General features: G+C 57.6%; 1 protein-coding gene across 2 annotated transcripts; it reads right to left on the bottom strand.

The window, feature by feature from the left end:
- Positions 1 to 1,288: 1,288 nt before the first annotated feature.
- On the bottom strand, positions 1,289 to 26,967 carry LOC126636247 (diacylglycerol kinase beta-like). Of its 2 annotated transcripts, XM_050308230.1 has the most exons (25): positions 26,829 to 26,967; positions 21,468 to 21,735; positions 19,217 to 19,293; positions 18,078 to 18,243; positions 17,082 to 17,321; positions 16,084 to 16,254; positions 15,715 to 15,764; positions 15,047 to 15,121; positions 14,834 to 14,953; positions 13,826 to 13,943; positions 13,429 to 13,517; positions 12,906 to 13,022; positions 12,683 to 12,781; positions 12,380 to 12,493; positions 12,219 to 12,292; positions 12,024 to 12,098; positions 11,850 to 11,935; positions 11,556 to 11,645; positions 11,024 to 11,184; positions 10,004 to 10,068; positions 9,013 to 9,103; positions 6,167 to 6,368; positions 4,847 to 4,967; positions 4,697 to 4,757; positions 1,289 to 4,166 (listed from the first exon to the last, which is right to left on the bottom strand). In XM_050308230.1, the coding sequence occupies exons 2-25, from the start codon at positions 21,532 to 21,534 to the stop codon at positions 4,068 to 4,070; spliced, it is 2,628 nt and encodes an 875-aa protein (XP_050164187.1). In that variant the 5' UTR covers positions 21,535 to 21,735; positions 26,829 to 26,967; the 3' UTR covers positions 1,289 to 4,067. The 2 variants fall into 2 exon arrangements, with proteins under 2 accessions (XP_050164187.1, XP_050164188.1); XM_050308231.1 differs by lacking the exons at positions 21,468 to 21,735; positions 26,829 to 26,967 and having other exon boundaries at positions 19,233 to 19,293.
- Positions 26,968 to 27,439: the final 472 nt, after the last annotated feature.

The raw sequence follows: 27,439 nt of genomic DNA on the forward strand, positions 1-27,439 counted from the left end.
TGGATACATGCCCTTGCAGGACTGCAGATGTCCCAGAGGTTTGGGAACGAGTTTAGGACAAAGTGGTGCTGCTGGGGCTCTGCCAGGGCCTCTACTTCATCATTTCCATGCTAAGTGCATCAGTTTCCCCATCTGTAACTGAAGGTGGTGAGACTCGCCATGGGGACCTGCCAGTGGCTGCTCGGGGAGGAGGATGCAGCAGTTTGCACAGGATAAATGGACTGTGCGGAGGCCTCACATTGTTGTGGACTGGGAAGTTCTTGCTGGAGAAGGCAAAAACAAGAGATAGTGCTCAGTTACAAGCTGCTCTTCTCAGCTTGGGAAGGAGAGGAGACTTCTGCTTGGATCCTGGGAAGTTGCCCAGGGGTTAGGAAACCTGTCGGTACAGGGCTGTCCTGGCCAGTTTGAAATCCTCAGCCCCAGGTCATGGACTTGTCGGTGTCCTGCAAGAGCTGTGCAGTGTGTCTCTGGGCTGCTGGTGGGAGTTCTTCTGTTGATGTTGGGTTACTGATGAGCTTCCAGAGACCTCCAGGGCCAACTCCACCCCCCAGGGATAATGCTGGTCTTGGCAGGTGACACATATGCCATCGTGTCCTGGGTGGAATGGCGGGGGGGCTGCCAGGATACACCGCCCGCTGGGTGCCTGCGTGCTGGGGGCAGGAAGTGCACAGAGGGCACGGGGTGTCCTTGCTGCTCGGAGCCTGCTCCCGGGGGGCTCTGCAGGCGCTGGTGCTCTCATTTCCCCTCTGCACGAAGGCAACCAGGATTAAATCACCGCAGGTAAAATTAGCAGATGACACATGGGCGGGTGGGTGGCAAAACCCGGTCCGGGGAGCACGGCGGGCTGTTGGGACGAGCTGGGTCACCGCAGAGCTGGGGGGCACAGTGTGCAACCCACGCTGGCCGCAGCCACGCACTGTCCGGGGGCTGCTCAGTACCCCTGGGACAGGGAGAGGTGATGGGGCCGAGTGCAGCTGTGGGACAGGCAAGTGAGAGGCCATAGGAGTGCCTTGGGAAGAGCCAAAGCCCCTGCAGAGCCAAGGCTGGGAGGGGGCTGGAGATCGGTGCCTGCTAAATTTAGAACCTACTTGGGAAAAAAAAAAAATTTTTGCAGGCTCCAAATTTAGCCGGATGCAGCTCCCACTGAGCGCCGCTCCATCGTGCTACCGCTGCCGACAACCCTTCAGCCCCGGCACCCTGGATTGGGCACAACCTGTTTCAGTCCCTGAAGGCGAAGATCCCACATCCGGCCAGGAATCTCCCTCGTTCACCCCAGGCCCAGCCGAGATGTTCATCACCATCTTTATTAGAGGCAAGCCCACAGCAGTCCAGGTGTACACGGTAACACGCGCTACGCTACGGACGCCATTCCATGCAGGCAACCACAGCTACACACACAGCGGAAGGAGGGGGCTGGGGTCCCGTGGGAATGGAGTTCCCAGCTCTCGGGAGTCCCCCAGTGCAGCACTGGCACCAGACACTGTTGTTCGGGGGTTCTGTTCCATCCCATGCCCTCGGGAACTGGGCTGAACTGGGAGACACTGAGGGGAACAGAGAGGTTCAGAGCCTCAAGTGTCCCTCAGCTGAATGGCATATTCCTTCCCAGAGCAAGGGACAGCTGGGCTGCAGGGTCCCTCCAAGGCTGGGGACCTTTGCATCCTCAGACTAAGGAGGTTGGGAGCTGCCATGCCCGTTGAACCATGCCTTTGGCAGGGCAGGAGCAGATAGGAGCCATGTCCCGTGGGGCAGGCGGCAGGAACCCTCTCCCTGACCATCAAAGGTAATGTCTCTGCCACCACTCCTGGCAGACCAGTGCTGGCCTATCGCTGTCCCACTGGTGGCCCTGGGCTCTCCATGCCCTGCAGGACATATGGCTGAGTGCTCCCCCCTGGATTTAGGCTCAGAGGAGCACTCCCTGCCCGCAGTGCTGCCAGACCCATGGGTGCAGGCATGGGCACATGGGCTTGCTTCCCCTGGCTCCACCACCACCAACAGCAACCCACAGCAGGGACCCCAGTGCTGCTCTTTGCCCCGAGCCCAGCAAACCGTGACCAGGGGCAAGGAGCACTGCTGATTCCATGTAGGCACTGGGATAAAACCCTGCATTGAGGCTGGGTGGGAAGTGGAACCAAACCTGTTGGCTTTGTGTGCTGCCATCCCACAGAACAAGCTTGCCCTCTTGCTGGCAAAGCTCTGGAGATGGCAGAAGTGGTTTCTTTCACCCTCCCCAAGAGGGGGGCTGTGAGGTGCTGCTGCCCTCGGGAGTGGGCTGGGGAAATGGAGGCTGCTGGTTCATGGGACTTGGGTTTTGTTTGGCCTCACTCCAACTGCTTTCACCTGGCTACTCATTAACAGCCACCTCGGGTGAGGAGGAGGAGGGTGGATTTATGCACTGCTGGTGAAGTGTGCCTGCGTATACAGGTCATGAACAGTTCCCTTTCAGCTCACTGTTCACTCCAAAACATAACACCCTCTGCACTGCCAGAGGAATGCTATTGAATGGGGACCTGCAGCATCAGGAGGGGCAGGATGGGCACTAGGACACTGGGGAGGACAGGGTGGCTTGTCCCAGCCCTGTGGCAGGGGCATAGTAGGGACAAGAATTGGTTTTCCTGCCAGAGGCGACATCAGTGGGGCACACACTGCTCCCAGCTTGCTCACAGCAGCACAGCAGCTTCTACCAGAGCCAAGGGAGCTGCCTGGGAGCAGGGGTGATTCAGGATCTGCGTGTGTCCCGCACTCAGAGCCATCTCTGGAGGCAGTGGCTGCCTGCAGAAGCAACCAGCAGCCCTTTGTATGGGCCAGTCCTGCCAGCTCCCGAGTCCTGGGGGCACATCCAGACCGCCACAGCCTCCATGTATTCATCTATTTTCTGGTCCCTGTGCATCCTGGGGAGAAGCTGCATCGCATGATCTGTCCATCCGTGGGTGACACCACCAAAACCTGCTCATGCATCCCAGCTGGGCTCTGGCAGCTGTGCAGGCAGCAGCAACTGCGAGACTCCTTGGATTTGGAGTGGGTTGCAGAGAGACCTGGCCATACAGAAACTGAGGTGCAACTGCTCTCCCCTTCTCCCTACAGCCATCCAGGAGCATAAGAGGCAGCACCGGTTGCACTGGAAAAGCACCAGCCTGGTGAAGCACATGTGCAGATGTGTCAAAAGGTAGCAGGGACACCTCCAAGTGAGAAGAGCTTCTGTATGTCTCCTCCCAGGGTCCCCAGCCCCTGATGCTGGCTGGCAGGCTTTAGGAGAGAGGAAAGTCCGTGTGGAAGGAGGTGCCGTGGAGGACAGCCAGCAGAGAAGGGAGGTGGTATATGTGTCCCATCTGGGCTCATAAAAAGGTGACCCCCAAAGTTCCACCAAAGTTTGCTAAATAAATACATAAATATGAACATGAAGCCCAGAACTGGGGCACAAGGGTTTCCCAGGATTGGCAGCTCCCCCCAAAATTCCTTTTTTTGCCATTTCCCCATCAAAACAGTCTCCTTCCATCCACCCCACAGCTGTCCCTGTGCACAGTCAGTCCCCAGCCTATCCCACGCCTTGTGGATCACAGGGCTGGCACCAATGGCTCTTTGCATCTCTCTTAAACCCCACAGCAGAGAGGTGAGTGGCTGAGACAGCTCCTCTAGGTTAAGGAAATAAATAATTCCTCCCATTGCAAGGGTTGGAGGACAAAGAGCCAGTGCAACAAGACATCCAATGGCCTTCAGGAGGGTGAAAAATAAATAAGTGGAGCTCGGCATTGCCTCAGGAACACGTTCACTCGCAGCTCGGCTGGGGGGTATTTAAATAAAGGGAAAAAAATCCCAGTCCTGGTGCTGCTCCAGCAAATGTGCTCCCTGTATGCCAGTCTGCCTTCACCCACTGCTTCCATCCCAGCTGGAGAAGATGCTTGAGGTGGTTGGGAAGGAGCCTCCAAGATCTTTCCAGGATAAGTAATCCCTGCTGGGCTTGGGGGGGGGGAGTTTCTGTCCCAGCAGCAGAATAGGGATTTGGGGACCCCCTGCAGCAGGCGGTGGCTGGAACGCTGGGAACCTCCGGGCTGCAGCTCCTTGGATGCTGTTTAATCCCGAGTTCGGCTTCTCCTCCTCAGGAAAAAGAAGCTGCTCTTCTGGGGCGGGCCCAGCAGCATTGGCACCTGGCTTTTATGTGTAATTTTGACCTAAAAAGAAGTGGAAAAACCTAGCTCAGTAAGGGGGTCCTGGGCTCTGAGCCCTCCTGGGCATCCTCCAGCCCCAGGACCCAGGGAAGAGACTCCAGCAAGCTGGGAGCAGCTCAGCACCCAGCACCACGGCAAAGAGCTCTGGAATCACATCCAGGCAGTCCTGGGATGGGAAGAGGATTTATCCTCTGGGCAAGCTGCCTGCCAAACGGTGGGGGACACCACTGCAGCTCCCGCAGGAAGGGACACTCCTGTGTCCACTGACCCAGAAAGGGATGAGCGTGTCCCTGTCCCCACAGCTCCCACAATGGCTTGTCATGAGTGCAGGGCCTTCATGGGCACAGTCACAGCTGGTTGGGCTCTGCGGCCACCCACCAGCAAATGTAGAAGCCTTCCTTCAAATTCAGAGGCTTTGTCACCAGGAGACAAGGCTGTCCAATCCCACCATCCTGCCAGCACCTGCTGCCCCATCCCAACATCCTGCCAGCCCCTGCCCACCCTCGCTTCCTGCCCCCTCCCCAGGGACTCACGGTGCAGGACGGCTGCATCCAGGGCTCCCCATCCACCTGCATGGGCAGCAGCTTGGATGTCCTGCAAAGCACAAAGAGAGGGAACAGGGGGTGACACAGGCATCAGGTTTCGCTGTTGGTTGGGTGCTTGGCTGTGACAGGGACAAATACCTGATAGTGACGGAGGAACACTGGGCCAGTCTCTTCCCTGCGCTCTTCAGCCCCGTGTAGATCTGCCCCATCTCCATCGCACCCTCCAGCCCCACCACCTCCAGGAGCTGGTCGCTGAGGTCTGCAAGAGAGAGTGGTCTGAGATCCCGTCACCAGGGATCCCCTGCCTTCCGCTGTCATGTGAAACATCAGGGCCAGCACACCAGGGCTGCTGGCTGTCCTGAAGTGCAGCAGGGCTGGTGGCACTGTGGGGATGTGTCCTGATGTTCTTTGTGTCCCAAGAACACCAATTTGGGTGTTTGCAGTGCTAGGCAACACTGCTATCCAAAATCTCTGGAGCAGAAACACTCCTGGTCTGCAATAGCACCTGTGCCTGTATCGCTCCAGGGTGCCAGCTCAGATCCCCATCAGCCCTTTGACTGTTTGCATTGTATGAAATGGTGACACCCCTTCCCTGGATGCCCAGGGGTGCTGCAGCCTCCCAGGAGCCAGCATGCATGGCAGAATCCTCACTGTGAGAAATCTGCTCAAATCCCAGGGTATAGCCCCTTATCCCAGCTCATCCTGCTCTTCTGGGCCGCCAGCAAGGGCACCCAGCTCTGGCACAACTCGATCCTTCAGGGTTCCCTTTCACACACCCCTGCCACTCCACCCCTGAGAAGCCCTCTGAGCCTCCCATACCGTCCTACCCATCCACAAGTGGGGCTGTTCCCAGGGTACCAACTCTGCTGTCCCTTGCAGTGCCTTTGGGACTGGCTTTTGCTATGTCCCACTCCCTGCTGCCTGTTCCCACTGGCTCATCCAGCAAGGGAGAGCCAGCAATGGCTTGGGATATGACACTGCCATCCTGGCAGTGTCATCACAGGGGGGCTGTTTCCAACCCCAGCCCCAGGCTGTGGGAGGTGGTGGGTGGAAAATCCACACACTTTGACTATTTTGCTGGCTGCTTTCTAACCCACTGTTATCCACTGGGGAATACTGCCAGCATTTGAGGCTGCCCCTGCCCATGAGGACAGCTCAGGTGGCTGCAGCAGTGGGTGCAAGGTGCTGGCCAGGGCACAGTGTGAGTACTGTGCTGCTCCTGAACCCCACATCCACACTGGCACCACTGTGGCAGAGCCTGGGAAGAGATGCTTACAAAAGCCCTCGATGCCAGCTCTGCAGCTCTGTTCCAGCTCCTCCTTTGCCACACTGTGGAGTTACCCTGGCACCCCAAAAGACAGTGAGCCAATAACAACCCCTGCAGTGTTGCTGTTGCAGAGCTGGTGGGTGCCCAGTGCCCCGTGCTAACCCCACACACCGCTATCGCACACTGCTCACCCTGCACGCAGAACTTCAGCTCCTTGGCATCGGTGACCACCGTGCCGGGCAGCTTCTCTGGTGCCTTCTTGCCCAGCCGGTTGTAACCACGCTGCTTCTTGGTCTCGCCCCAGAGGTTGGAGCCACCGTACATGCTGGGGATGTTGAGGACAGCGATGCCCTCCAGGGACGTGTTGCTCAGGTCTAGCAGGATCCCGTCACACTGCCAGGTACGTGGGCAGTGTCAGAACGTGGGGCTGGGGAGCTGGTGCCCATCACCACGCAGCCCAGCCTCCTCTTCCCACCCAGGAGCACAGTGTGACACTGGATAGTTCCCTGGGGTGACTGGGGCTGGAGATGCAAACAAACACCTCCCCCACCAACACTTTGCTTTCCTGGATATGACAAACACCACGTCACCTTCCTTGTGCTGCTGTCCCTCTGTTTCCATAGGAATTTTACTACATGTCCAAAATGGCAGTTTCAAAAAGCAGAGTCCTGGGAGACCACATAAAACCTTGGCTAGGCTCAGTGCTGTGACCCAAAATAGGAGGCAACACCACCTCAACCCTGAAGTGACTTGCATCCAAGGAGCTCCAGCACATGCTTCCCCACCTCCCCTTGTTCAAACTGACTCCAAAGAACTGGAAAGTTTGGCTGCCCAAAAAATAGCTCAAACCAGTTTGTCTTCAGGAGACACTAGGAAACTAGAAATGAGGCTGGAAGGAAATTATGGGAAAGTTGTCAGAGGGAAAAATGTCAGGTTTTAGAGAGAAAACCACAAGACAGTACACAGGACTGGCGTCCCAGGTTTTGCTGTAGTACAGTAGGACTGCCCTGGCTGAAAATTCCCTGTAAAAGGAAAAATATCCATTTCCAGGATTGAAGGGAGCAGCCATGGAAATGCATTTCTTAACTTTAGGTCTTCTCACACTACCCAGACATAGATCCCCTTCCTAGATACCTCTGGTGGAAGCAGCTGCTTTCTCTCCAACTGGAATTTCTCTAGAGCATTCCTATTTTCCTTGAGGCATCTGCTCTCTACCTGCGACTCTGTGCCTCAGCAAATCCCAGCACAGCTTTTTCCTTGCATCTTGGTGATGCAGAGGCATCTCTGCTCTCACTTGCTGTGCCAAGAGGAATGAAACAGGCTGATAAGCCCCCGCTGTTGCTCTGACTCCAGTTGTTTTCCTCTAGCAAAGGTTTGGATCTTATTTTTACCACCCTCTTGGCCGACACTGAGGACACCAGCCCCGTGCATGCGGAGCTGGGCGCTCACACAAGCAAACACCTCAGTGTGTCAGATCCGTTCTGCCTGCCCTGATGCTGCGGGATCTTATTTTTAGCCTTGCACTGAAAGCAAAATGCAGGAATCTTCTAGTCTGAGAGGGAAGAACTATCTCTCCAAGGCTTGGAAAGGATGTAAATCATTTCATTCTCAATACATCTTAATGATATTGTGATTTGTAGGACGAGAAAAGACCTCAGCGCTTGAGCAGTGGGTACCAAGTGAAAGGGCTCCAATTTCTTGTGTGATGGACGACATACCCTGAGCATCACCCCCAACTGCAGGCACCTTTCCCACCTGCCTGCAAGGCAGCGGGAACCAACCCAGCCACGGTGGGATGGGAGTGAATTGGCTGCCCAGGGTGTGGGACGACGGGATGCTGCAGGAGCCTGTTCCTGCCCACAGCTGCCCACGCCTGCCCACACATCCACGGGCAGGAGCAATTCTCCCTGTGGAGTCCTCCCTGGTTTGCGTGCCAACGAGCTACAATGGGCCCTTTGAGCAGGGGCAGCTGACGGCGTGCTGGCAGCGAGGCTGGAAGGAGAAATTTGCAGCTGGGGGAAAAAGCAAATTCATTTCCAGGAGTCGTAGAGGGAATGAGTGCCAATTTCCAAAACAAAACTGCCATTTCTCTGCAAGGCTGACAGTTGCCTGGGAGCCAAGGGAGGACAGGCTGCTGCTTTCAACTTCGTATACTGTGGGATTAACACTTTCCTGCCAGTGGGCTCAGCTGGTGGGGAGGCTTGGTGGAGAGCACCTGGCAAGGAACAGGGGGCACCTCGTGCCCATCTTCAGCAGCATTAAACCCCACAGACAGACTTCATCCACCCTGGGACACTGCTGCATGGATGGGGAAGGGGTGAGATGGTTTTGATGCTGCTCTTGCCCCTTCCCACCAGCTTCCATGGGTGCAGCTACCCATCTCGGGCTTTGGGAAGGGATGAAACTCCCTGTCTAGAAACTGGCATAAAAATTGCTCTGCCCATGGCCCCACGTCTGCAGGGTCAGCTCTCCAGGCTCTGCCCACTCTCTGCCCACCACCAGCACCCCTGTGCCCACCACCTGCTCTGACTTCCCACCAGTCTCTTGCAGCAAGCACTACTTTTCTCCCCTTGCCCTCCAGCCTAAGTTACACAAGGGTGGTTTATCTGGAGATAAGGAGAGACTGGAAGTTTACGGCCGAACCCCCCAGCGCCTCCGGAGAAGTGACAGCGCTCTTAGCAACCACGAGCACTCCTCCCGGCTCTAATTAAAGGCTGTTTCCATGTCATCCAACGAGCGCTGGGAGCAGCACAGAGTTTATAGAGAGAATATTCCAGGCACGCTCTCAAATACAGCTGGAAGTGGGGAATACAGGCTTATTCTTCTGCCTGCAGCTGGCTGGCTTTGCAGCAAGTGCCGGTGGTGGAATGGGGGGTCCTGCCAGCCACTGTGTCCTCCTGCCACCGTGAGGGGTCAAAGCCATGGTGGCACCCTCTCTCCAAACAATCAAAAGCCCTGCCTGAGGGACCCACGGCCAACAGCTCCCAGAAAGCCTTTATGCCATGGCTGGAGCCAGGGACCACCCCAGGAAACCCACCTCCACCTCAACATAGTCGTGCAGCTTCTTGCAGGTGGCTGCAAAGGTCTCCGATGTTCCAAATTCGAAGTACCACAGCTTGTTCTTCATCCTGGGGCACAAAGACATGTCAGCATCCTGCTTGGAAGCCGGGCCTTGCCCCAGTCAGCAGCAAGATGCGCTGCCAGAGATTGTCTGGAGCTGTTGTGCTGGGGACATGAGCCATGGATGGAGACACAAGCCATTCTGGAGAGGGACTGCCAGCATCATGACCATAGGGAGTTGTGTGATGGGACCAGGGGTGGCTCAGGCAGACCTGGCTCAGACACCCTATAAAGGGGGATGCTGGGTGCTCCCTTGACATGGGTCATGCTGGTGTATCTCGACAAGGCTGCCGGAGATGGGGTAGCCCATGGAGGGGATGTCTCACACCTCAGAACCCTCCTGGCACTATGTCAGGAAGCCCCTGACCATGGCTCATCCCCTGCATCAGTTGCTGTGCCAGGCTTTGAGGGGAGGCTGTAAGCTGTGAGGAGCTATAAGCTGAGGGAAGCTGAATTTCAGGGCAGAACCAGGCACTTTTGTCCATTCATGATTTTTCTAGCAGGTATTTCTGAACCTGAGGATGGGGGTCACAAGCCACAGCTCCTGCTGCCATCGCCCCATTTCCATATGCCCCAAGCACAGCAGGAGCGAGCTGTGACCTGCTGCCTGCCCTGCCCTCACTGCCTGGCCTGCTCCTGCCCGTCCTGGAATTCCATGCTAATTATAAAGCATGAATGAACGTAAGTGAGTGCGTGGCCAAGTTCAAGCAGCCTGACACACAACACGGGGCTTGAAGGAGCATCCCAAACCCCTGCCATGCCTGGCCCTGGCCCCCCACCATGCCCTGTGCATGCCCTGCCTGTCCCCTAAGGTTGAAAGAACACAAAGTCCCCTTGGCATGATGAATGGCAGCGCTAGGGCGTCCCCCCACACCCAGCTTTCTGGGGGACCCCTGGGAAGCTGTTACCTGCTGTTGAATTTCTCAGGGTGCTTTTCTCGCATGATGTGGAAGCGGTGGGCGATGGAGGCATCCTGTGGGGAGTGGGAGCACAGAGACATCAGTGGCACAGCAGAGAAACAGAACCTCTGTGCTCTGTGGGCATACGCCAAGGTACGGGCGCTCAGCTCGTCGTGCTCGTGGCTGGCCCCCGTGGCACAAGGACACGGTGTGGGGGCCGTACCAAGGCGATGGAGGGACCCTCAGCCAGGATCCTCCCAAAGCTTGTTAAAAGTGAGATGTAATTAGTGCACTTGGCCTCCTTCCCTCATCACAGAGGCTCCACGTGGAGGGGATGCTGAGGGAGGAGAGAGGGCTACCGGCAGGGCAGTGGGGCTCCAGGGACACCCTGCACCTTGACAGCTCCCCTAGCAGGGTGGTAGCTCTCCTGAAGCTCATCACAACCTTTCCTTGTGCAGGGTGGGGGTGTTTAAGTCCAACTCAGAAGCTGTCACCAAATGCCACCTACAGTGACACCCCCTGGCATTAGCAAGAGCTGACGTGAACCTGGAAGCATCCCACAGGGCTGCAAGTCAATAACCCACACCATGGTGGCACCCCTGGTCCAGGACAAAAGTGCGGCAAGCCCCTGGGAAGAGAAGGGCTTTCCCCAAAGCCCTCCCGCTGTCAGGATTGACCCCCAGCACTGGGGGAAACCCCTGAGGCACGGGGCTGCCAGACTCCCCTGGGTCAGGAAAGCATGGGGGAACGTGGGTCTGAGCACCAAAACAGGACTTTGCTGATGGGTGCTGTCTTGGCAGGTGGAGTATCCTCATCCCTGGGACCCCAAACTTCCCTGAACCCCACTTAAGCTCTTTTCACACTCTTCCCAGAGTAAGAGAGAAATCCCATGCCTGCTTTGTATCTAAATGCTGCCATTGCAAATGACAATAAAACCAGAAAAACAAGACCAGGAGATGGAGGTAGGTTGGGAATGTGAGCAAGGAGGAACAGGGAGGGAAAGACTCCTCCCTCCCTCATGGAACTCACCACCCCAATGGAGAAGTAATTGTTGATGATAGTGGATGGGACAGGATCTCCATTAGCCTCCTTGTCACTGGGAATAACATCTATCTGCCAGCGGTCCAGCATCACTTCTGTGCTGTGCTCAATGTCTTTCAGGACCTTCATCAGGTTTCCTCCTTCATAGCCTGGAAGGGAAAGAGGAAGATGAAGGAGGATGAAGGGGAGCACAGCCATGTCATAGTTGAGTGCCAAGCACCTGGGGGAGCCTGGGGCTGCTGCTATGCCACATCCTCACAGCAGTGGCAGAGGTTTTGGCTAATGGTGGGGCTCTTCAGATGGAAAAGGTTGGGCAGGACCCAGCTGCAGGGGGGGGTGAGAAAGCAGTGGCTGCTCTTTTTGGAAGGGGTGCCTGGAGGCACCAGGCTGGGATGAAGCTCTAACCACATCCCAGGAGCCCAGGAGTCCTCTCTGCCCTGGGAGGGCACCCACCCAGCTACACTAGAGGGTCCCCCTGGGCAGTGTGGGCACCCCCTGGGCAACGCTTGTCTGGCCTCACCTCCTCCCCAGCGCAGGCACCGTGCCAGGTCATTGCCCGTTCCCAGGGGCAGGACGGCCACCGGCGGGTGCTTCACCAGGTTCGCCTTATCTGCAATTCAAGGGGAGGAAGTTTGGGGCTGACAAGGCTTATTCCCTGCTCCTCTCCATGTCCCTCCTTGGCCAGCAGCCTGGGATGATGCTCTTGTCAGACCCCCCCCTCCAGTTTCACACTGGGAATATTGTGAATCGGTGGCAGATCACCAAGGATGCAGGCAGACGATGCTCTGTAGGAACACAGCTGTCCCTTGCTCACCTATGCAGTCCAGGATCCAACCCACCGTGCCATCCCCTCCACAGGCCAGCACACGGAAATCTGGAGTGTCCCGAAAGAAGTTCAGCCTGGAGAAAGCCAGGAGAGACAAGGTGTGAGGTGGGGGAGCAGGGGCTGGCGGGAGAGGGCAAAGGATCAGCTGCAGTGACTCCATACCCTGGCGCGGGCCCGCCGCGGTCCAGGTTGTACACCTGGCGTGGGTTGAGCAGGTAGTGAAACTTCCGAAGGACTCTGGGAAGAGAAAGGCGTGAGGAATGCTGCGGATTTGAGTCCCACACCAGGAGTGATGCACAAGGGACCAGCAGCCCCCAGCCATGGTGGGATGCTCTCCCTGGGCAGGACCCCACCTACCGCTCCCCTTGCCTTCCTCCGCTCTTGGGGTTCACAAGCACCAGGAGTGGGTGAGTCCCAGGCCGGGGGCTGATCTGGAAGGCAGAAAATGCAGCTGTGAATTCCTGCCTGCTGCAGGGCTCAGCGGCAGAGCTTACATGCAGCCCAGTGCAGAAACCTACCTGCAGTCCTTGCCCATCCACTGTGGTGGAGTTGAACTTGAAGCCCTGGGTGTCCTCGGGGGTGGTGCTGGCAGGGGAGTCGCTCTCCGATCGTCGGCAGTGGGACTGCCTGTCCTTTGGGGAACAGAGGTATGGATGCCCACACTGCCCCAGGAGGCAGCGCCAGCAGCTGGGGGAGGCAGGCTGGCCCCAGTGATGCCCTGATGGGTTCCTATCACTGGCAGCAAGGAGGACACTTACCAGGACAAGGGAGGCACTTACCACTACGAGAGGCTCACGTACTGGAATGAGAGGGACACTTACCAGGACAACCGGGCAGATGTAGGATGGCAGCAAGATGTGGTCCCGCAGTGGGCCCCCGTCGCACTCTGGCTTCACATGGGAGGCACATTTGTTGTGGAGCTGGAGGTGCAGGACAAAGGGATGTTAAGCAGGGGACTCCTGCCATCTCCTGCCTGTGAGCCTCTCCTCCCCAGGGCTGACCGCGCAGGGGGCACTGTGGGTGCCACAGCCCTCGTGTACTCACAGTGACTTGGCACCAGACACAGTGCAGGCCGGTGATGCCCTGGTAGCACTTGATGCTCTTGTGACATCTGTCGCACTTGACAGGGGAATTGCCCTCGATCCAGGTGTGCTGCATCACCTGCAGGGCACAGGGGGACACTGCAGGCACACGACTGATCCACGGGCATCTCCCTCCTGCTAAGGGCGACTGCCACAATTTCAGAGGCTTGTCCTGCAGGGATGCTGACTGATTCAATCCAGCCCCTCGCATAGCTGACTTCCCTTCCTGCTGTTCCATGCAGCACAGCAGGGACACCTGTTTCCCAGTCTGGAACCATGGCAAACCTCGGGGCTCAGGCCCTGTGGGTGTCTGGGGACTGAGGAAAGGGTGCATCTAGCAAGGCTTTGGATGCTGGGAATGCCCGTGAGCTGCTGCCCAGGATGAGAGGGGCAAATCCCAGAGGACAGAGCCATGCGGGATCAGAGCAGGAGACCAAGGGGCCAGGAGACACAGTGACTCAGAAATGCACTGGCTGTCTACTCACATTTGTGTTTCTTTTGGATTTAACATAGGTGCTGATGCAGGAGGCAATCTCTTTGGACACACACCTCTCGTGGACTGTATACTTGCAGACTGGTGAGAGAGAAGAATCACAGAGCCACAGAATCACTTAGGTTGGAAAAGCCTTCTAAGACCATTGAGTCTAACTGTTGCCCCAGCACTACCAAGGCCACAAATAAACCATATCCCCAAGTGCCACGAAGAAGGTGGTGAGCATCTCTCCCCAGCATGGGAGCTGTCGAGCTGTCCCCTCCCCACTCACCCTGCAGCACCCACAGGGCTCAGCACTAACAGTGACCAGTCCCCCTCCCCAGGGCACTGGACAGAGTGGGAGCTGCCAGGCTGGGGGTGAAACATGCTGGCAGGGATCCAGGACTTACAGGAGCAGCAGAGGCCCTGCTTGCGGACCCCCAGCAGCATGGTGCGGCAGAAGTTGCAGTAGGCAGGTTTCTTGAAGTGCTTCAGCCTCCAGGCATGCTGCCCATCATCCTTCACATTCTGCAGGGCAGGAGAGTGGAGGGTGGGGGGTCACTCCTCTGCTTCTGGGGGTTCCAGACCCCTCAGCCCACCATTTTTATCAGCTTTTCATCCCCTAAAACCCCTCACTGTGTTTGTGGGGGTTTACTTCCAGCAGGATCATGGGCTTCCCCTGCTCCCCTTGGTGTTTCTCCAAGCATGCAGGCCCTGGGCACGTCCAGCTCCAGGCACAATCTCCAGTTCCCATGGCCCCTCGGCACAGCCCAGCCACAGGGAGGATCTTGGTGGCTGACAGGAAGGTGACACCACATCTGGGGCCAGGCCATCACCACCATGGGGTGACAAAAACACAAGACTCTTACAGCTGGGGCCAGGCAAAGCAGGAGACATTTAAAAGTCCCTGCTTTCTTGAAATTTCCTTCCAGAAAGCCTGTCCCCCACCCCCACCTCTCCATGGAAAGTATGAGCACCATGACCAAAACCATAGATTTTTCCCTGCAAACTATTACCCAATGGCCAGGGATGCACCTGAAAAGAAATGAAGGCCAAAAGGATAGAAAAACACCATAGAGAAATAAGGGGGGTTCCAACCACCCCACCTCTGCTCTTTGAAGCTCATCCCATAAGAGGAGTTACCATTTTAGGTGCTCACCTTAATTTTTGATTCAATATTCATTGAACTGGATTATGCTGCAATTGCAAGGAGTGAGCCCAGCCTTCTTGGGCATGGCAGTTGGCAGTGACTGCAGCTCAGAACTGAGCTTGGGAAGATTTGGGAGTACAGGGCGCAGGGTGGGGGTGTCAAAAGAGTTGGGGACCAGGGTGGGGCTGTGTGGTGCTGTATGAGTGTGTAGTCTGTTGATGGAGGCAGGCTGGATGCAGCCAAAGCGGGTCCCTGTGGGGGCACTCACCGTCTCCATCCCCAGGAGGACCAGCAAGGGGATGGTGGTCATGCCACCCCGGATCCATTCCTCCAGCGTCACGGTCCCATCGTGGTTGTAATCTATCTCCTCCATCATTGCCTTCAAGATCTGGAGGAGGAAGAAAATGTAGAGATACGGTGATTCCAGCCACAGCTCTGGCTGTGGGTCCCCACACCTGCCCCAGCTGCCCCCAGCACTCACGGGCTTCAGCTCAGTGGAGTCCCACTCCAGGTACTCAGCCACATGCACCATCTGGTTGATGATACGATCCAGCTCCTGAGCACAGAGAGACAGTGGTGCCCAATGCTTAGGAATGGCTTCAGGCACAAGCAGAGCATCCAGCCCCAAGCCCCCAAACTGGAGATGTATCAGGTTTATATTCCCATGTGGCCAAGGCCACCCCAGTCCCCACCCGCACAGGAGGGGCAGCAACACCCCAGTCCTCAGTGGGTGCTGAGAGTTGTCTTCTGCCCTGAAAACCTGCAAGAAAATCTGCAGTGGGTTTTCCCCGGGAAAAACTACTCTGACAAACCAGATTTTATTTCCAACAGGTTTCAAGGGTGATACCCAAAGAACAAAGAGAAAATATCCCAAGGGAGAAGGAGCTGTGCACTTTTGCTTCTCTGAAACACCATGACCTGACGCAGAGCTACGATTCCTCGTTGGGTGGATTTTTTCTCGCTGCTGCTGGATGCAGTGGAGCTGGCATGTGTCCCCCAGCCCTGTGGTCCAGCTGCTGCCTTCCTCCTCCCTTCCCATATCGGTGTTCAGCTCAGAGCACCTCACCTTGGGAGTGGGCACCTCAGTAGTGCCCTGCATGCTTCCAACCCCCCGGGCTGCCCCTGCTTTGTCTCTCAGGGAAGGCTCACCGAGCTGTCCAGGAGGCCGTTTCCATCAGTATCGTAGAGGCGAAACATAACTGGAGGGAGGAGAGAAGCTGCTGGTAGAACTCAGCCCCAGGGCACCCCGGGGCACCCCAGGCACCCAGCTCCAGGCTGCTGGGGCTCTGAGGTGGGAGCAATGCTGTGCCAGCTCAGCTGGGGTGAGATGTGACCTTGGGGCTGTGGTGTATCAGAGTAAAGCCCCTCTGCCAGGCATGGGTAACACAGCAAGGAGCAGAGGGGGATGCTGAGTGGTTTTCCCAAATGGGCAGGAACATCCAGCTCTGCACCCCTCCTTGGGCAAACCCCCCTCAGGTGACCCCCCTCCACATGGCATGACCGCAGGGTCCCACTTACACTCCAGCTTGTCCTCTGCTCGTCCCCTCTCCAGCAGCGACAGGTAACAGACAATGTCCTTCAGATGGACCACCTGGGCCAGGGTGTTGGGGGGTGGAGGGGGGGTGGCTTTCAGGGAGCTGGGGCTCTTCCGCAGGCTGAAGGGTAACCTCTTCTCCACGCTCCTCGTGCCTGTGGGCAGAAAGAGAGGCCACACACAGCAATGACACTGGGCCAGGAGTCATTCTCAGGTGGGACACGGAGACTCTGCAGGAAGGGACCCACTCATCGTGGGGCTGGGTGGCACCACAGGCATAGGGCTGGGGCCACAAAGGGGGTGTGGGGCTGGAGCCCATCACAGCAGCAGAGCTGGAACACAGAGAGGATGTGGGGCTGGGTGACACTGCAGGAGTAGGGTTGGGAGCACAAAGGGGGCCCGAGGCTGGGTGCCATTGCTGGAGCAGGGCTGGGCACTGCCACTCAGTCCCTGGGGCACAGACCCGCATACCTCAGTCACTGCACGTGCAGGTGGGATGAGTAGTCAGAGCCCATGGGGACATGTCCTGACGGGGATAAGCACCCACCCAGAAGGAGAGAGAAGCTCAGTGGGCAGCGAGGCAGCTTGCTGGGGTGCCAGGACAGCCCACGCTTGCTGCCGCCCGTGCCGACAGCAGCCTTTGGCAGATGGTGGCTCCTGGCACAGGGGCCCTTCCCAGTGCTTGCCTCCTCGGGGGCTGGCAGGAGCTGGGTAGGGGGCAGCTATGACTCACCACCCCATTTCCCCCTCCCTGCAAGCTGCTGCTGGGTAATTGAGACATTGACTGGTGGGGGTTCTGTGGGATGGTATTGGTGGCTTGAGTTTGCCAAGCAAAGGTGTCAAGATGACAAGAACACGCCGAGTTTGGAAGGTCATTCCCCACGGCAGCAGGGACCTGACTGGCTGCAATGCCAGGGCACGGAAACGGCAGAGGACTTGTCACTGCCCGCGTCCCCCCATGTGGAGTCCCGGCCAAGCTCACCTGGTGACTGAGGGCTGAGCACAGACACGGAGGAGATCCTTGAAGAGCCTGAGGAGTTGTGAGCAGAAGCAGTGCCAGTGGTGGACTTCTGGGAGGACGATCTGGACCAGCTGGGGGAGGCATTGGGGATCGATGCTGGGGTGAGGGATGCCGGCTGCAGCTCAGCCACATTGCTGTGACAGCTCTTGGGCTCAGGAGTGTGTCTTCCCAGGGCACTTCGAAGGGTTTTCCCGTTGATCCCTGCAAAGCAAGACATGCCCAGGGGCAGCATGACACCAGGGAGCTTGTGCCCCTTACTCCAGGAACTGGGTGGTGAGTGCTCACCCTGTATCCTTTCTGCTAGCCCCGTGCCTCTCTGTCCTAGCATCTCAGCCCCAGGGATCTCTGAGAGACACCACGGGTGCCCCCCTCAATCTCCTGCCTGTCCCAGTGCTCCCAGCAATGCTTCCATCCCTGGATGATGTCCACCATGGTGCTTAGGACCAGACAGGGAGGATGTTGTCCTCCACCATCAGCCAGAGCCCAGTGTCTGAGGAGGTTCTCCTTTTTCTTTTGCAATTTATAGTCCTTTCAGTAGATGTCTCCACGAGCCACGAATCCACCCGGGAAGGGCTGGGGGAGGCAGAGTTGGGTGCTTGGCACTCAACACCCGCTCCAGGTGCTGCTGAGTGGCTGCCTGCACCAGTACCTGTGACAGGGGCACGGGTCACCTCACTCTGGATAGATGCAGACTTGGGCTCTGAACGCACAGAGGAAAGGGAGGAACCAGTATCACAGCACCCTGTGGGTGCCCATCCTTGGGAAACCACTCCCTGGAGCAGCACGGGGCCCTGGGAGCCCACCCGTTGGATGGAGAAGAGCTGGGTTGTGTGCTGGCCCCGATGCCACCCACTTCAGGTGCCACTCCCCAACCTTCATCCCCATGAGCAGTGTGGGAGCAACCCCACCATGCCATGGTGCCCCGGCATGCCCAGCTGGGTGGCAGGGCTGGCTCACCGAGGGTGCTGTGCTGCGAGACACCGGGGCTCTGGTGCTGGGTCTCGGGGGAGGCTTGGCATATCTTACGCTTGAAGGAGGTGAAGAGGTGTTGGCAAAGCTCCTCAGGCACATCCGCCTCCAGGTAGGTCTTCATGAAGAGGCGGAAGCCCTCATAGTCGATGGGCTGGGGAGGAGACAGAGGAGGAGGATAGAGGTGCCCCAGGCACACCATGAGGGTGCAGAGCGGCTGGAAGGGGAGGGGCTCCATGCCCTCAACCCCCCTCACCGGGCATATCAGCTACAAAGCCCTCCCTAAAGCTGCTGGCTTCCCAATTCCCAATGCCTTAAGGGACCCAGAGGCAGCAAGGCCACAAATGTCCAGTGCCAGCGTGGCTCAGCCAGGCCAGTGGCGCTGGGGACCAGGCTCAGCAGCCAGGGCAGAGCTGGGGGAGTGGCAGGGAAGGGCAGAGCAGCAGGACTCTCCAGCCTGCCCCAGCCGCTGGCGACTATCATCCTCCTGAGGTCTCCTCCCCTCCTTCTTCCCCACTGGGCATTGCCATTGCATGGGGATGATACCCTCCCAACGCCTTTTGTGGCCCCAGCTGGAGTGAGGGTCCTGCGGTGCCCTGGAACAGTGGGGTAGCTTTGTGTCCTTCCTCGCCACGTTCAGCCGACTGACATTCCTCATTTTGCCGTGATTCTAGTGATTACAGCCCCCGTGGAAGGCTCTGTCCTGCTGGCACACTAATAGGTCTCTCTGAAAGCACCACTCAGAGAAAATAATCCCAGCCTTCTTCGGGGGAGAGTGAGAAGGTACAGACCCCTCCCGTCACCACACAGGCAAAGTAATTTGCTTTTCAGGGAACAGTAAATCCCTCCCAGACTCTGCCTGGCAAGGGAATGCCCCAAAGAGCTCTCAGCAAGGCAGCCAGCTGCCAGCACCCATGGCAACATCACTGGGATCAGGTGGTGTGCACGGTCCCCAGGACAGCCAGGGAGTCAAGTCCTGGGAACACGACCAGGGAAGAGGTGAGGGACAGTCAGCCAGCCCTGCCTTCTCCCGGCTGCTTTCAGGGGTAGGAGCTGGGCTGGGGGAGCTAGCAGGGGACCAGGAGCCGCCAGCAGCACAGGGGAATGCTGGCAGGACAGGGCCATACCTGTTCGGGGTTGTACCTCGAGAGGACGCCGTCCCCGTGGAACTCCTCCAGGACATCCTTGAGCTTCTTGGTGGAGTCTGGGGAGACAAAGGCACCGTGCTGAGCATGGCCACACTGAGCACTCTTTGTCATCCATCAGCATAGATGGTGCAGAGGGATATATCTGCTGGATATACAATTTCTGGATCCTTCCATGACTGGAAGGGGCCATCCATGCCCTGCTTCCCCTTCCACCTCCAGAGCGCAGGGCAGTTATGGAAAGCTGGCCTGGGAGCTTTACATATATAGAGAGCTTCCTCTTACCTGTATGAAAATGAACACAAACCCAGAGCAAAGCAAGGAAAGCCCCAACCCTCCCCAGTCCTGGCTGCTCTGGAGGTGATGGTGAGCACATCCCTGAGTGTCCCTGTGCCAGTGCAGGGCTTTGGGTGAATGCTGGCATCCCTTGGCAGCCCCAGCCATCCCAGAGACTGCCTTGGGCTGCCCACTGGCATCTTCAGGAGGTGCCAGGAGGGAGAAACAGAACAGCATCCATAGAATCATGGAATCATTTAGGTTGGAAGAGCCCTCTAAGACTGTGGAGTCGAACATTTAATCCAGCACCACTGCATTCACCACTAAACTACGTCCCACACCTATATGGCTTTTAAATCCCTCCAGGCATGGTGACTTCACCACTGCTCTGAGTGCCTGTTTCAATGCTTGACGACCCTTTTGAGGTAGAAATTTTCCCTAATGCCCAGTCTAAACCTCCCCTGGTGCAGCCTGTGGCCGCTTCCTCTTTGGATTGCTCTGTGCTAACTTCCACACAAGCAGTAATGACCTTCCTTGGCTGGGTGTCCTCAGGGCTGGACTGTCTGGAGGGACACCGGTCCTTTCAAAATTGAGAAAAAAGGGAAAAGCAGAAAAAAAAGAAAGATCAAGATGAGGGAACATTCAGCCCTCACCTTCACACACATCTCTGGGCATGTGCATTTAAAAGGTTCTTGGAAACACCAGCCCTGTTAATTACTGTGGAATCCTCTCTCTGAGAGGGGGCTGTGCTGGCTCTGATCCTCCCGCCCGCCACTGCAGATGGAACTCAGCACTGGACCACAACTGTCTAGGATGTCTAGAGTGCTCAGAAGGGGGTTTCCTGGCCCCAGGGCTGGGAGGACCCTCAAGCCCTGCTCTCCAACCCAGTGCCAGGCCACCCTCCTGGGGAGGAAGCAGCTACCCGTGCCGCAGCCTTGCTGGCCACCTGTCGATTAACGAGATGTTGTCCATGTTCTGAGCCCAGCATTACAGATGGTGTTTTATGGTCTGGGATTCAGCAAAGCAGAGCCCATCCTCCAGAGAGGCAGGATGAGAGGCAGAGACGGATACTGCACACACAGCTCTGCCTGCATCCCTGCCTGCCCCTGCCTGAGGTCTCTGGCTGGTGAGCAAAGGCCTGGGGAGAACTTGCCCCCACCCTCATCCCTTTGATACACAGTGTCCCCAAAATAGCCTCACAGGGCACTTGGGGTCCCCTTTGCCTCTCACTCCTCCCTTCATGCAGCCTGCTCATCCCAGGGCCATGCCAATCCTGAAAAGCAACACTCCTGAGATTTTACACCCCTTTTTTCCTTCATCCTGTCACTCAGGTTGAGCTTTTCTGCCCATCCTGCCCTGCTCTCAGCACCTCCCTGGGCTGCACTGCTTCTCCATCAACTGCTGTGATGAGCATGCCCGGCTCTTTGGCAGGCAGGACCTTAAGCACTTGTTTTCAGACCCCTGGGCTTTGCCCAGGCTCCCTCTCCAGCCGCTCCCAGCACCAGAACCCCTCTGGCAATGCCACCAACCTCCATCTCTTGGCAGGAGCTGCAGAAGGTTGCTCTTCAAAAGCACTAAGGAAAATTACCGCAGAGGGTTGGCAACCCAAGGCGGGTTGTGGAGCAGCTCCGTGTGTTTGGGAAAAGCCAGTCTGCTTTCCTGGTTGGCATTTCACTTTGCTAACGAACGTGGGAGCCCACCGCCTTCAGAGGGACTGAGCCGTGCTCACGTGTCCAGCCCCAAAGCTCAGCTAAATCCTCCCAGGCATGCAGGCACAGGGACCCCCACCAGCCAGCGCTGGGGGTCAGGGACCTTCCCAGCCTCCCCATCCAAAATCTAAGGAGTCACCTAGTTCTCCAGCAGGATCCTACGAAAATGTAGGACAACCAGTCTGGCACAGGTCCACAAGACTTTTCAACCCCTTCTCCCTATCCCCAGAGGGGCAGAGGGTACTCACAGTCTGTGTACTGCTGGAGCTGGGCGAACTCGGTGGGGCTGAGCGAGATCCACATGCCATCGCTCATCTTCAGGCAGCAGGGCCCGTGGTGAGGGCCACCAGCTGCTGCACTGTTGTGCCAGGCTCAGTGCCACAGGTCCCCACTGGCCACTCAGTCACACTGGCACTGTGAGGGGTGTGGGGGGCTCTTGGACTGCTGGCATCATCCTGCTGAGCCCATGGGCAGCGAACCCCAGAGCTTCAGGGCACCTGGTCAGCCCCTTCCTCCCTGGAGAGAGGTAGAAAGAGAGGAGGAGGTCAGCAGTGCCCTGCCCATGGTGGGCAGGGGCTGGGTCCTGCTGCACTGGCTGCCCTGCCACAGTGCCCCGGGGAGCAGTCACCTTCAGCAGTGGGGATCCGTGGGGCAGGGGGTGCCTGAGCTTGGAAATGGGGCACCAGGGTGCTTTCCCAGCTGGGAAGGGCCCCCCACTGCAGATGTGGGGGACCCCTACTCCAGGGAACAGGGAGGGGAGTGTGTGGGCTGCAGTGGGGGATTGGTAGAAAAAGGGGTGAGCACATCGGTCAGGGCACCTCTCTGTGTGACCATCCCCAGTGCTGGTGTCCTTCGGGGCAGTCCCCAGCATTTTCCAGGGGAAGCCAGCATGAGGAGCAGAAGGAAGGGCACAATTAATTAGAGAAGATGCAGCACTTGGAGGTAGGGGATCCAAAAGAGAAGAAACTCCCAGCTCACACCACCTCTAAAGCTGGTGGTGACCTTTAGAGAATCATTGTAAATGAAAATCTACAGTCAAAACTGAGCACTAAGGAAAAATCTGTGTCACAGAGAAACCCCAATCAAGGGGCCTTCTCCAGCCCACACATTTTCAGACTTCAAAACTGATTAGTTTTTTCATTTAACTGAATTGGTCATGAGGCAAAGGGCAACATTTGGAGGAGGTGGTTGTTCTCCAAGGAGTTAGATCTTCATTTTAGCGTCATTTCCCTGCTAAATGTTGGCTCCCAGTTTCCACCAGCCTGATCTCTCTCCCAATGGACTGGAGAAAGCAGAGTAAGGATGAGATGGCAAAGGGATCACAGGACTTGTGGTGATGCTCAAGGAACAGCCAACCCCCCCAGCTGACTGTACCTTTTCATTCACAGAAAAAGGTATTTGATTGAGGTTTGTGAGTCATTCGTGGGAGTTGTCAGGTCCTGCATGCCACACTAACCCCACCTGGTGTCCCCAGGGACATTCACATATGGGTGCACCAGGAGCAGTCACTTCACCCCTCATTCTTAGGGCTTTCCACAGTATTTCTTTACTATTGCTATTTTGGCTTTATATTCAGCTGCTACAAGTGCTCCAGGCAAGATGTGGTCCAGTGGCAAAGCCTGGTGTTGGTAGAGAAGGGAGCAAACCCTCGTTGGAGCTGTGGGGAGGATGGTGACCCCTGAGCAAGCAGCACAGGGCTGAGCACCCACGTGGATGGCTGCCAAGAGGTTTTCCAGCTGCAGGAAGTGACTGCACATCTGGAGAGGAGCCCACCAAACCCTGGGCATACATTTGCTGGAGTTAAACATCATGACAATGCCTAGTCTTGCTCAGTCCTTTCCTCCTGGGAGGACACAGCTGCTGGAGTCTTGTTCCACCTCTCCATGGCCTGGGGCTTCTTGGTTGCTTCTGAGGCTGCCTGGAGGGCTGTGGAGCTTGGGGACCCTACAAAATGCTGCTTCTGCCCAGGGTGGCGGGAGGATGGCTGTCCCAGGATAGGGAGGAGTGCCCTCACTACTCTGCCCTGAGGCGCTTGTGGGGAGACTACACATAATCCTGGAGGAAATGTCACCTTCCCACACTCACTGGGGCCCTGTGGCCCCATGGCAACTCACCCCCAGCCTGTGGCTATCCCAGCTCATCCTGGCAGTTCTTTGTCTCCACTCCACCAACTGGGGACAGGCTGGATGCAATGGGTGTGGGGCTAGGAAAGAACTACCCCATGTCTTCCCACACTGACATCAGTTTTGTGGGAATCTTCATCTTGGGGAAAGCACAAGCAAGAACATGGTGTTTGCTCCTTTCCCAGATGATCGGTTTATCCCAAAGTATCTCCAAGACTGGTCCAGAGGAACTCAATCCATAAGAAGCCCTGAGAACACACACAGACTTCGTGTTTCCTGGCAAATGAGCTGTTTGGTTTGATCAGAACCTATTCTTCATTCTAAATTTATCCAAGGAGAGGCTGAGAGCACAGAGCTAGTTAGAAGGAAAGGCAAAGTGGGGGGGATGTGGCTGGCTCCAGCTGCCTGAAGGAGTTCGGGAGCGCTGAGCCCTCCCATAACAGACGGCAGCAAAAATATCCCTTGCTGCTTTTAATGACGGGGTGATGGGGCGGCACCAAGCGGAGCTAATTGGGCTATCCCAAGGGGCTTTCCCCCAGCAATTGCTGGAATAACAAATGCCACTCCTGGCAAGTCAGCTTTGGATTTCAGGAAGGGAAGGAAAAAGCCTCCTTAGGAATCCAGCTGCTCCTCGTTTGGCTGCCCTCTGAATTGTCAGCGGCAAATTATGTTCTATTAAATCAAATTTGCCTCTCACTAAAAATAGCTCCCTACTAGTGTTACAAATAACACCGGATTACCCTGCCTGAAAGCACTCACCGGGACGCGGCCCCTCTCCCCCTCCTCGCTCTGTGCCCGCCAGCCGCGCGCGTGGGCTTGGCCGCTCCACCGGCACCGGCGTGGCGTGACTCAGGGCGGCTGAAGTGGCTGGGGGAGGATGGAGAGGAGGGAGCCTGGAGTCCCCCAAACCCTCCCAGGGGATTAGGTTGTGCTAGAGCCCTTGGGAAGCTGCATGGAGCATCCTGCCAGCCCTGGTGACGAAGGAGGTGCCATAGGGAGCATGGACGGGTGCGGGCAGAGATGCAGCTCAGTGGGAGCCAGGGCCCGGCCATGTAGGGCCTGAAACACGTCAACAAGGGAAATGCCAGGCGGGAGCTGGACATGGGCCAGTCCCCGTTGGTGAGTGGAGCCCAGACAAGCAGCAGGACCAAGCCACAGGCACTGGGAACATCTCAGTATCCCTGAGAAAGGGTTGCCCATGGGCACCACCAAGGTCCAGGGATGGGGGTCTCCCAGAAGCAGCTATGGGACAGCAGAGGAGCTCTTTTTACAGACAGACACCCTGCCAGAAGCCTCCCCACCAGCCCCTGCTGCTGGTTGCCCAGTGCTGCTGAGGATGGAGGACCCAGCTCCTCTGTCACACCACAGTGCCACAGGGCTCACCATGGCATTGGGAGGGCTTGTTCCACTGACTCCCACTGGTGTCTCCAGGACTGAAGCTACTGTTTGGGACCTAGTTCTGCCCATGCTGGGGCAGAGAACCAGGGGCAATGGGATGGCAGCTTCCAGGTGCTGGCAGAGCCTCCAGCCTCTGACCAGCTCCACAGGGGCTTGTGGATGGGGCTGCAGCATATGCCCCGCAGGAGATTTCTGCTTCAGATGCCCTTTGGGAAGGAAAAACATCGTCTCCTTGAGCTTCTGGATGCAGCATGAGGAGGGAACAGTCCTGCTGAGCACACCACACGGGCACGTGCAGAGGCTGTGAGTCCCCGACGGCAGCACGGCCCGACGCTGGGCTCTTGCCTGCATCCCTGCCCAGGCCTGCAGAAAGCCACAGTCAAGTGCCACATCTCCTCCTGGGGCAAAGCACAGCAGGTCCCTGCAGGAATGGCATTTTCCAGCCTGCCCGCCCCATCTTTTGGAAAGATCAGCCTATTTTTGTGTTGGATGGGGAGAGGCCCCCGAGGCGGTGGGTGGAGTGTAAATCCCTCCTGTCCCACTGCAGCAAACAAACCCCAACCAAGTCACGCTCAAACTATTTTCTGCAGTGACAGGAGAAGACACTTTTCTGCATTTTGCCAGCCTAAGAAGACACTCAGGATCAGCTTTTTCTATTCTCTAAGCCTGTTGCTGTCTACACACTCCCCTGACCCTTTGACCACCCACCCACACAGAGCCAGGCATGCTGTCTGGGTACCTCACACCAACTTTGCTTTGAGTTCTGAGCACCTTCATGGCACAAGGAAAGGAAAGGTGCTGGCAGAGGTGCCCAGAGCATCCTTGCTCTCCCACACAGGGAGGAGAGTGGTCATGGCCAGCCCTCTGGACCCGGAGTTGAGCTGTGGATGTATCGACTCCCAGCTGAGTGCTGGGAAAGCTTGGCTCAACCCTGTGACAGCAGGGACCCAGAACAGCAACCCTGGAGCTCACCCCCGCCCTGGGCCAGGACAGCTCAGTTCACACCCCAGGGACACCAACAACTTCCTGACTTACTGCTGTTGCCTTTTTAGAGAATAATTTTGCTGGTTAAGTTCAGAGCAGACTGGATCTGAGCTATGATGCCTTCGGAGCAAGACCCGTACCCTCACCGCTGTCCCTGCAGGTCCCAGCCAGAGCAGACCTTGTCTCATGGAAAAGCCCCTTCCCATGCCAGACAGGGAGGCAAATGCTGGCTCCACAGTCTAGGGGCTAGGATTCTCCCCGGATCCCACCCCCACCACCAAGCCTAGGGCTTCAGGAACACTACAAAACTGGCAGAGGAAAGCTCTGGCTCTCTCCCTGCAGAAATCCTGCAGCCGTGGGTCCCATGGGTTAACCACACCTTGTGTAGGATAACATTGCATTCTGATAGCTTTGAAATACATTCTTTTCCCCTTTCATCCCCCAACACAACCTGCAGAACAAGTTGCATCCAGCCTCCTTCTGCAGGCCAGGCACACCGACTACCTCCTCAGTCCTCCTGCCCTCCAAAGCCAATGGCCCCAGTAATTTTAACTTAACAAGAAAGACACTAACGAGCTTTTCTGGCCTGGCAACACATGGGAACGGTTGGGTCAGGCTGTTCTTCTGCCCAGCCAAGGGATGGGTGGTTTTATAGCCAAGCTGAGAACCAACACATGCTGAGACACCAGTGAAGGTGGCGTAGCCCCTGGGCTGCGTTAGGGGCTTGCTGGCTGCCATGTTCCCCACCCTGGGGACAAGAGGATGCTGCCCTCTCCTTCTCCACCCTTTGGGAAGCATTTCCCAGGGGCTGAGCCAAGCCCGGGCACCGGGAACCCCGACACCCCAACCCCAGCGCTGCCCCATTCCTCCAGCGCCTGTACCGCTCCCCAGACCGCTCGGGGAGGGGTCACGACCAGCCCGAAGAGGGTCGCGGACTCCGAGAGCAGCGGACGTGTGCTGCCGAGCCGGTCCCGCGCGGTGCGGGGTCCCGCGGGGTCCCGCGTGGATCGGAGCGTTTGCCCACGACTGAAAGGGGTGTGAGCCCCCAGGGGTCCCCGGCCTCCCCCCGCCCAGCCCCGCGTCCCCCCGCCGCTGTCCCCTTACTTGGCGGCGCAGCGCGGTGCCATCGGCGGGACCGGCCGGGGCGCTCCGGCGGCGGCGGCTGCGGGGCTGGCGGTGCCCGGGAGCGCTGGGCAGCCCGGCGGCTCCGCGTTCCCGCGGCGGGGCGGGGATGGGGGATGCGAACGGACCCGGCCCGCCCCGCCGCTCCGCTCCGCCCGCCTCCGCCGGCACCGGCGGGCGGCCGGGGCGGGAGGAGAAAGAGGAGGAGGAGGAGGAGGAGTTGGAGGGAAGAGCCCGGCGGCCCCGACCGCGCCCCCGCCCCTGCCCGGGGCCTGGGGCAGCACCGGGGAGAGCCGTGGAGGGAGCGGCCGGCTCTAGGGGCAGCGGGAGCCGCGTTTCCAGGATAAACACATTTGTTATAAATTCCCCTTTCCCCACAGCGGCAAGGCTTTCCCCACTTCCCACTGACCCCGCACTCTGCCCCAGAGCCCCGACGTTACCCGACCCTGTTCCCATCTCCACCTCCGTTACTGTCCGTGTCCCCGTGCCTATCTTCATCCCCATCTATATCTCCATCCCCACCTCTGTCCCTGTCCCCATCTTCATCCCCATCCCCGTCCCCGTCCCTGTCCCCATCCCAGTCCCCATCCCGC

Source organism: Myiozetetes cayanensis, unplaced genomic scaffold (assembly GCF_022539395.1).
Source record: "Myiozetetes cayanensis isolate MyiCay16 unplaced genomic scaffold, myiCay2020 scf13, whole genome shotgun sequence".
In the NCBI taxonomy this organism is placed as follows: Eukaryota; Metazoa; Chordata; class Aves; order Passeriformes; family Tyrannidae; genus Myiozetetes; species Myiozetetes cayanensis.

Bases quoted from the DNA above. Each gene is read 5' to 3' on its own strand.
- LOC126636247 (XM_050308230.1), bottom strand. From the start codon at position 21,534: ATGAGCGATGGCATGTGGATCTCGCTCAGCCCCACCGAGTTCGCCCAG. The intron at 12,293-12,379 runs GTAGGTTTCTGC...TCTGCCTTCCAG, and splicing joins TGGATGGGCAAGGACTGCAG to ATCAGCCCCCGGCCTGGGAC. The intron at 11,646-11,849 runs GTGAGCAAGGGA...CTTGAATTGCAG, and splicing joins TTGGATCCTGGACTGCATAG to ATAAGGCGAACCTGGTGAAG.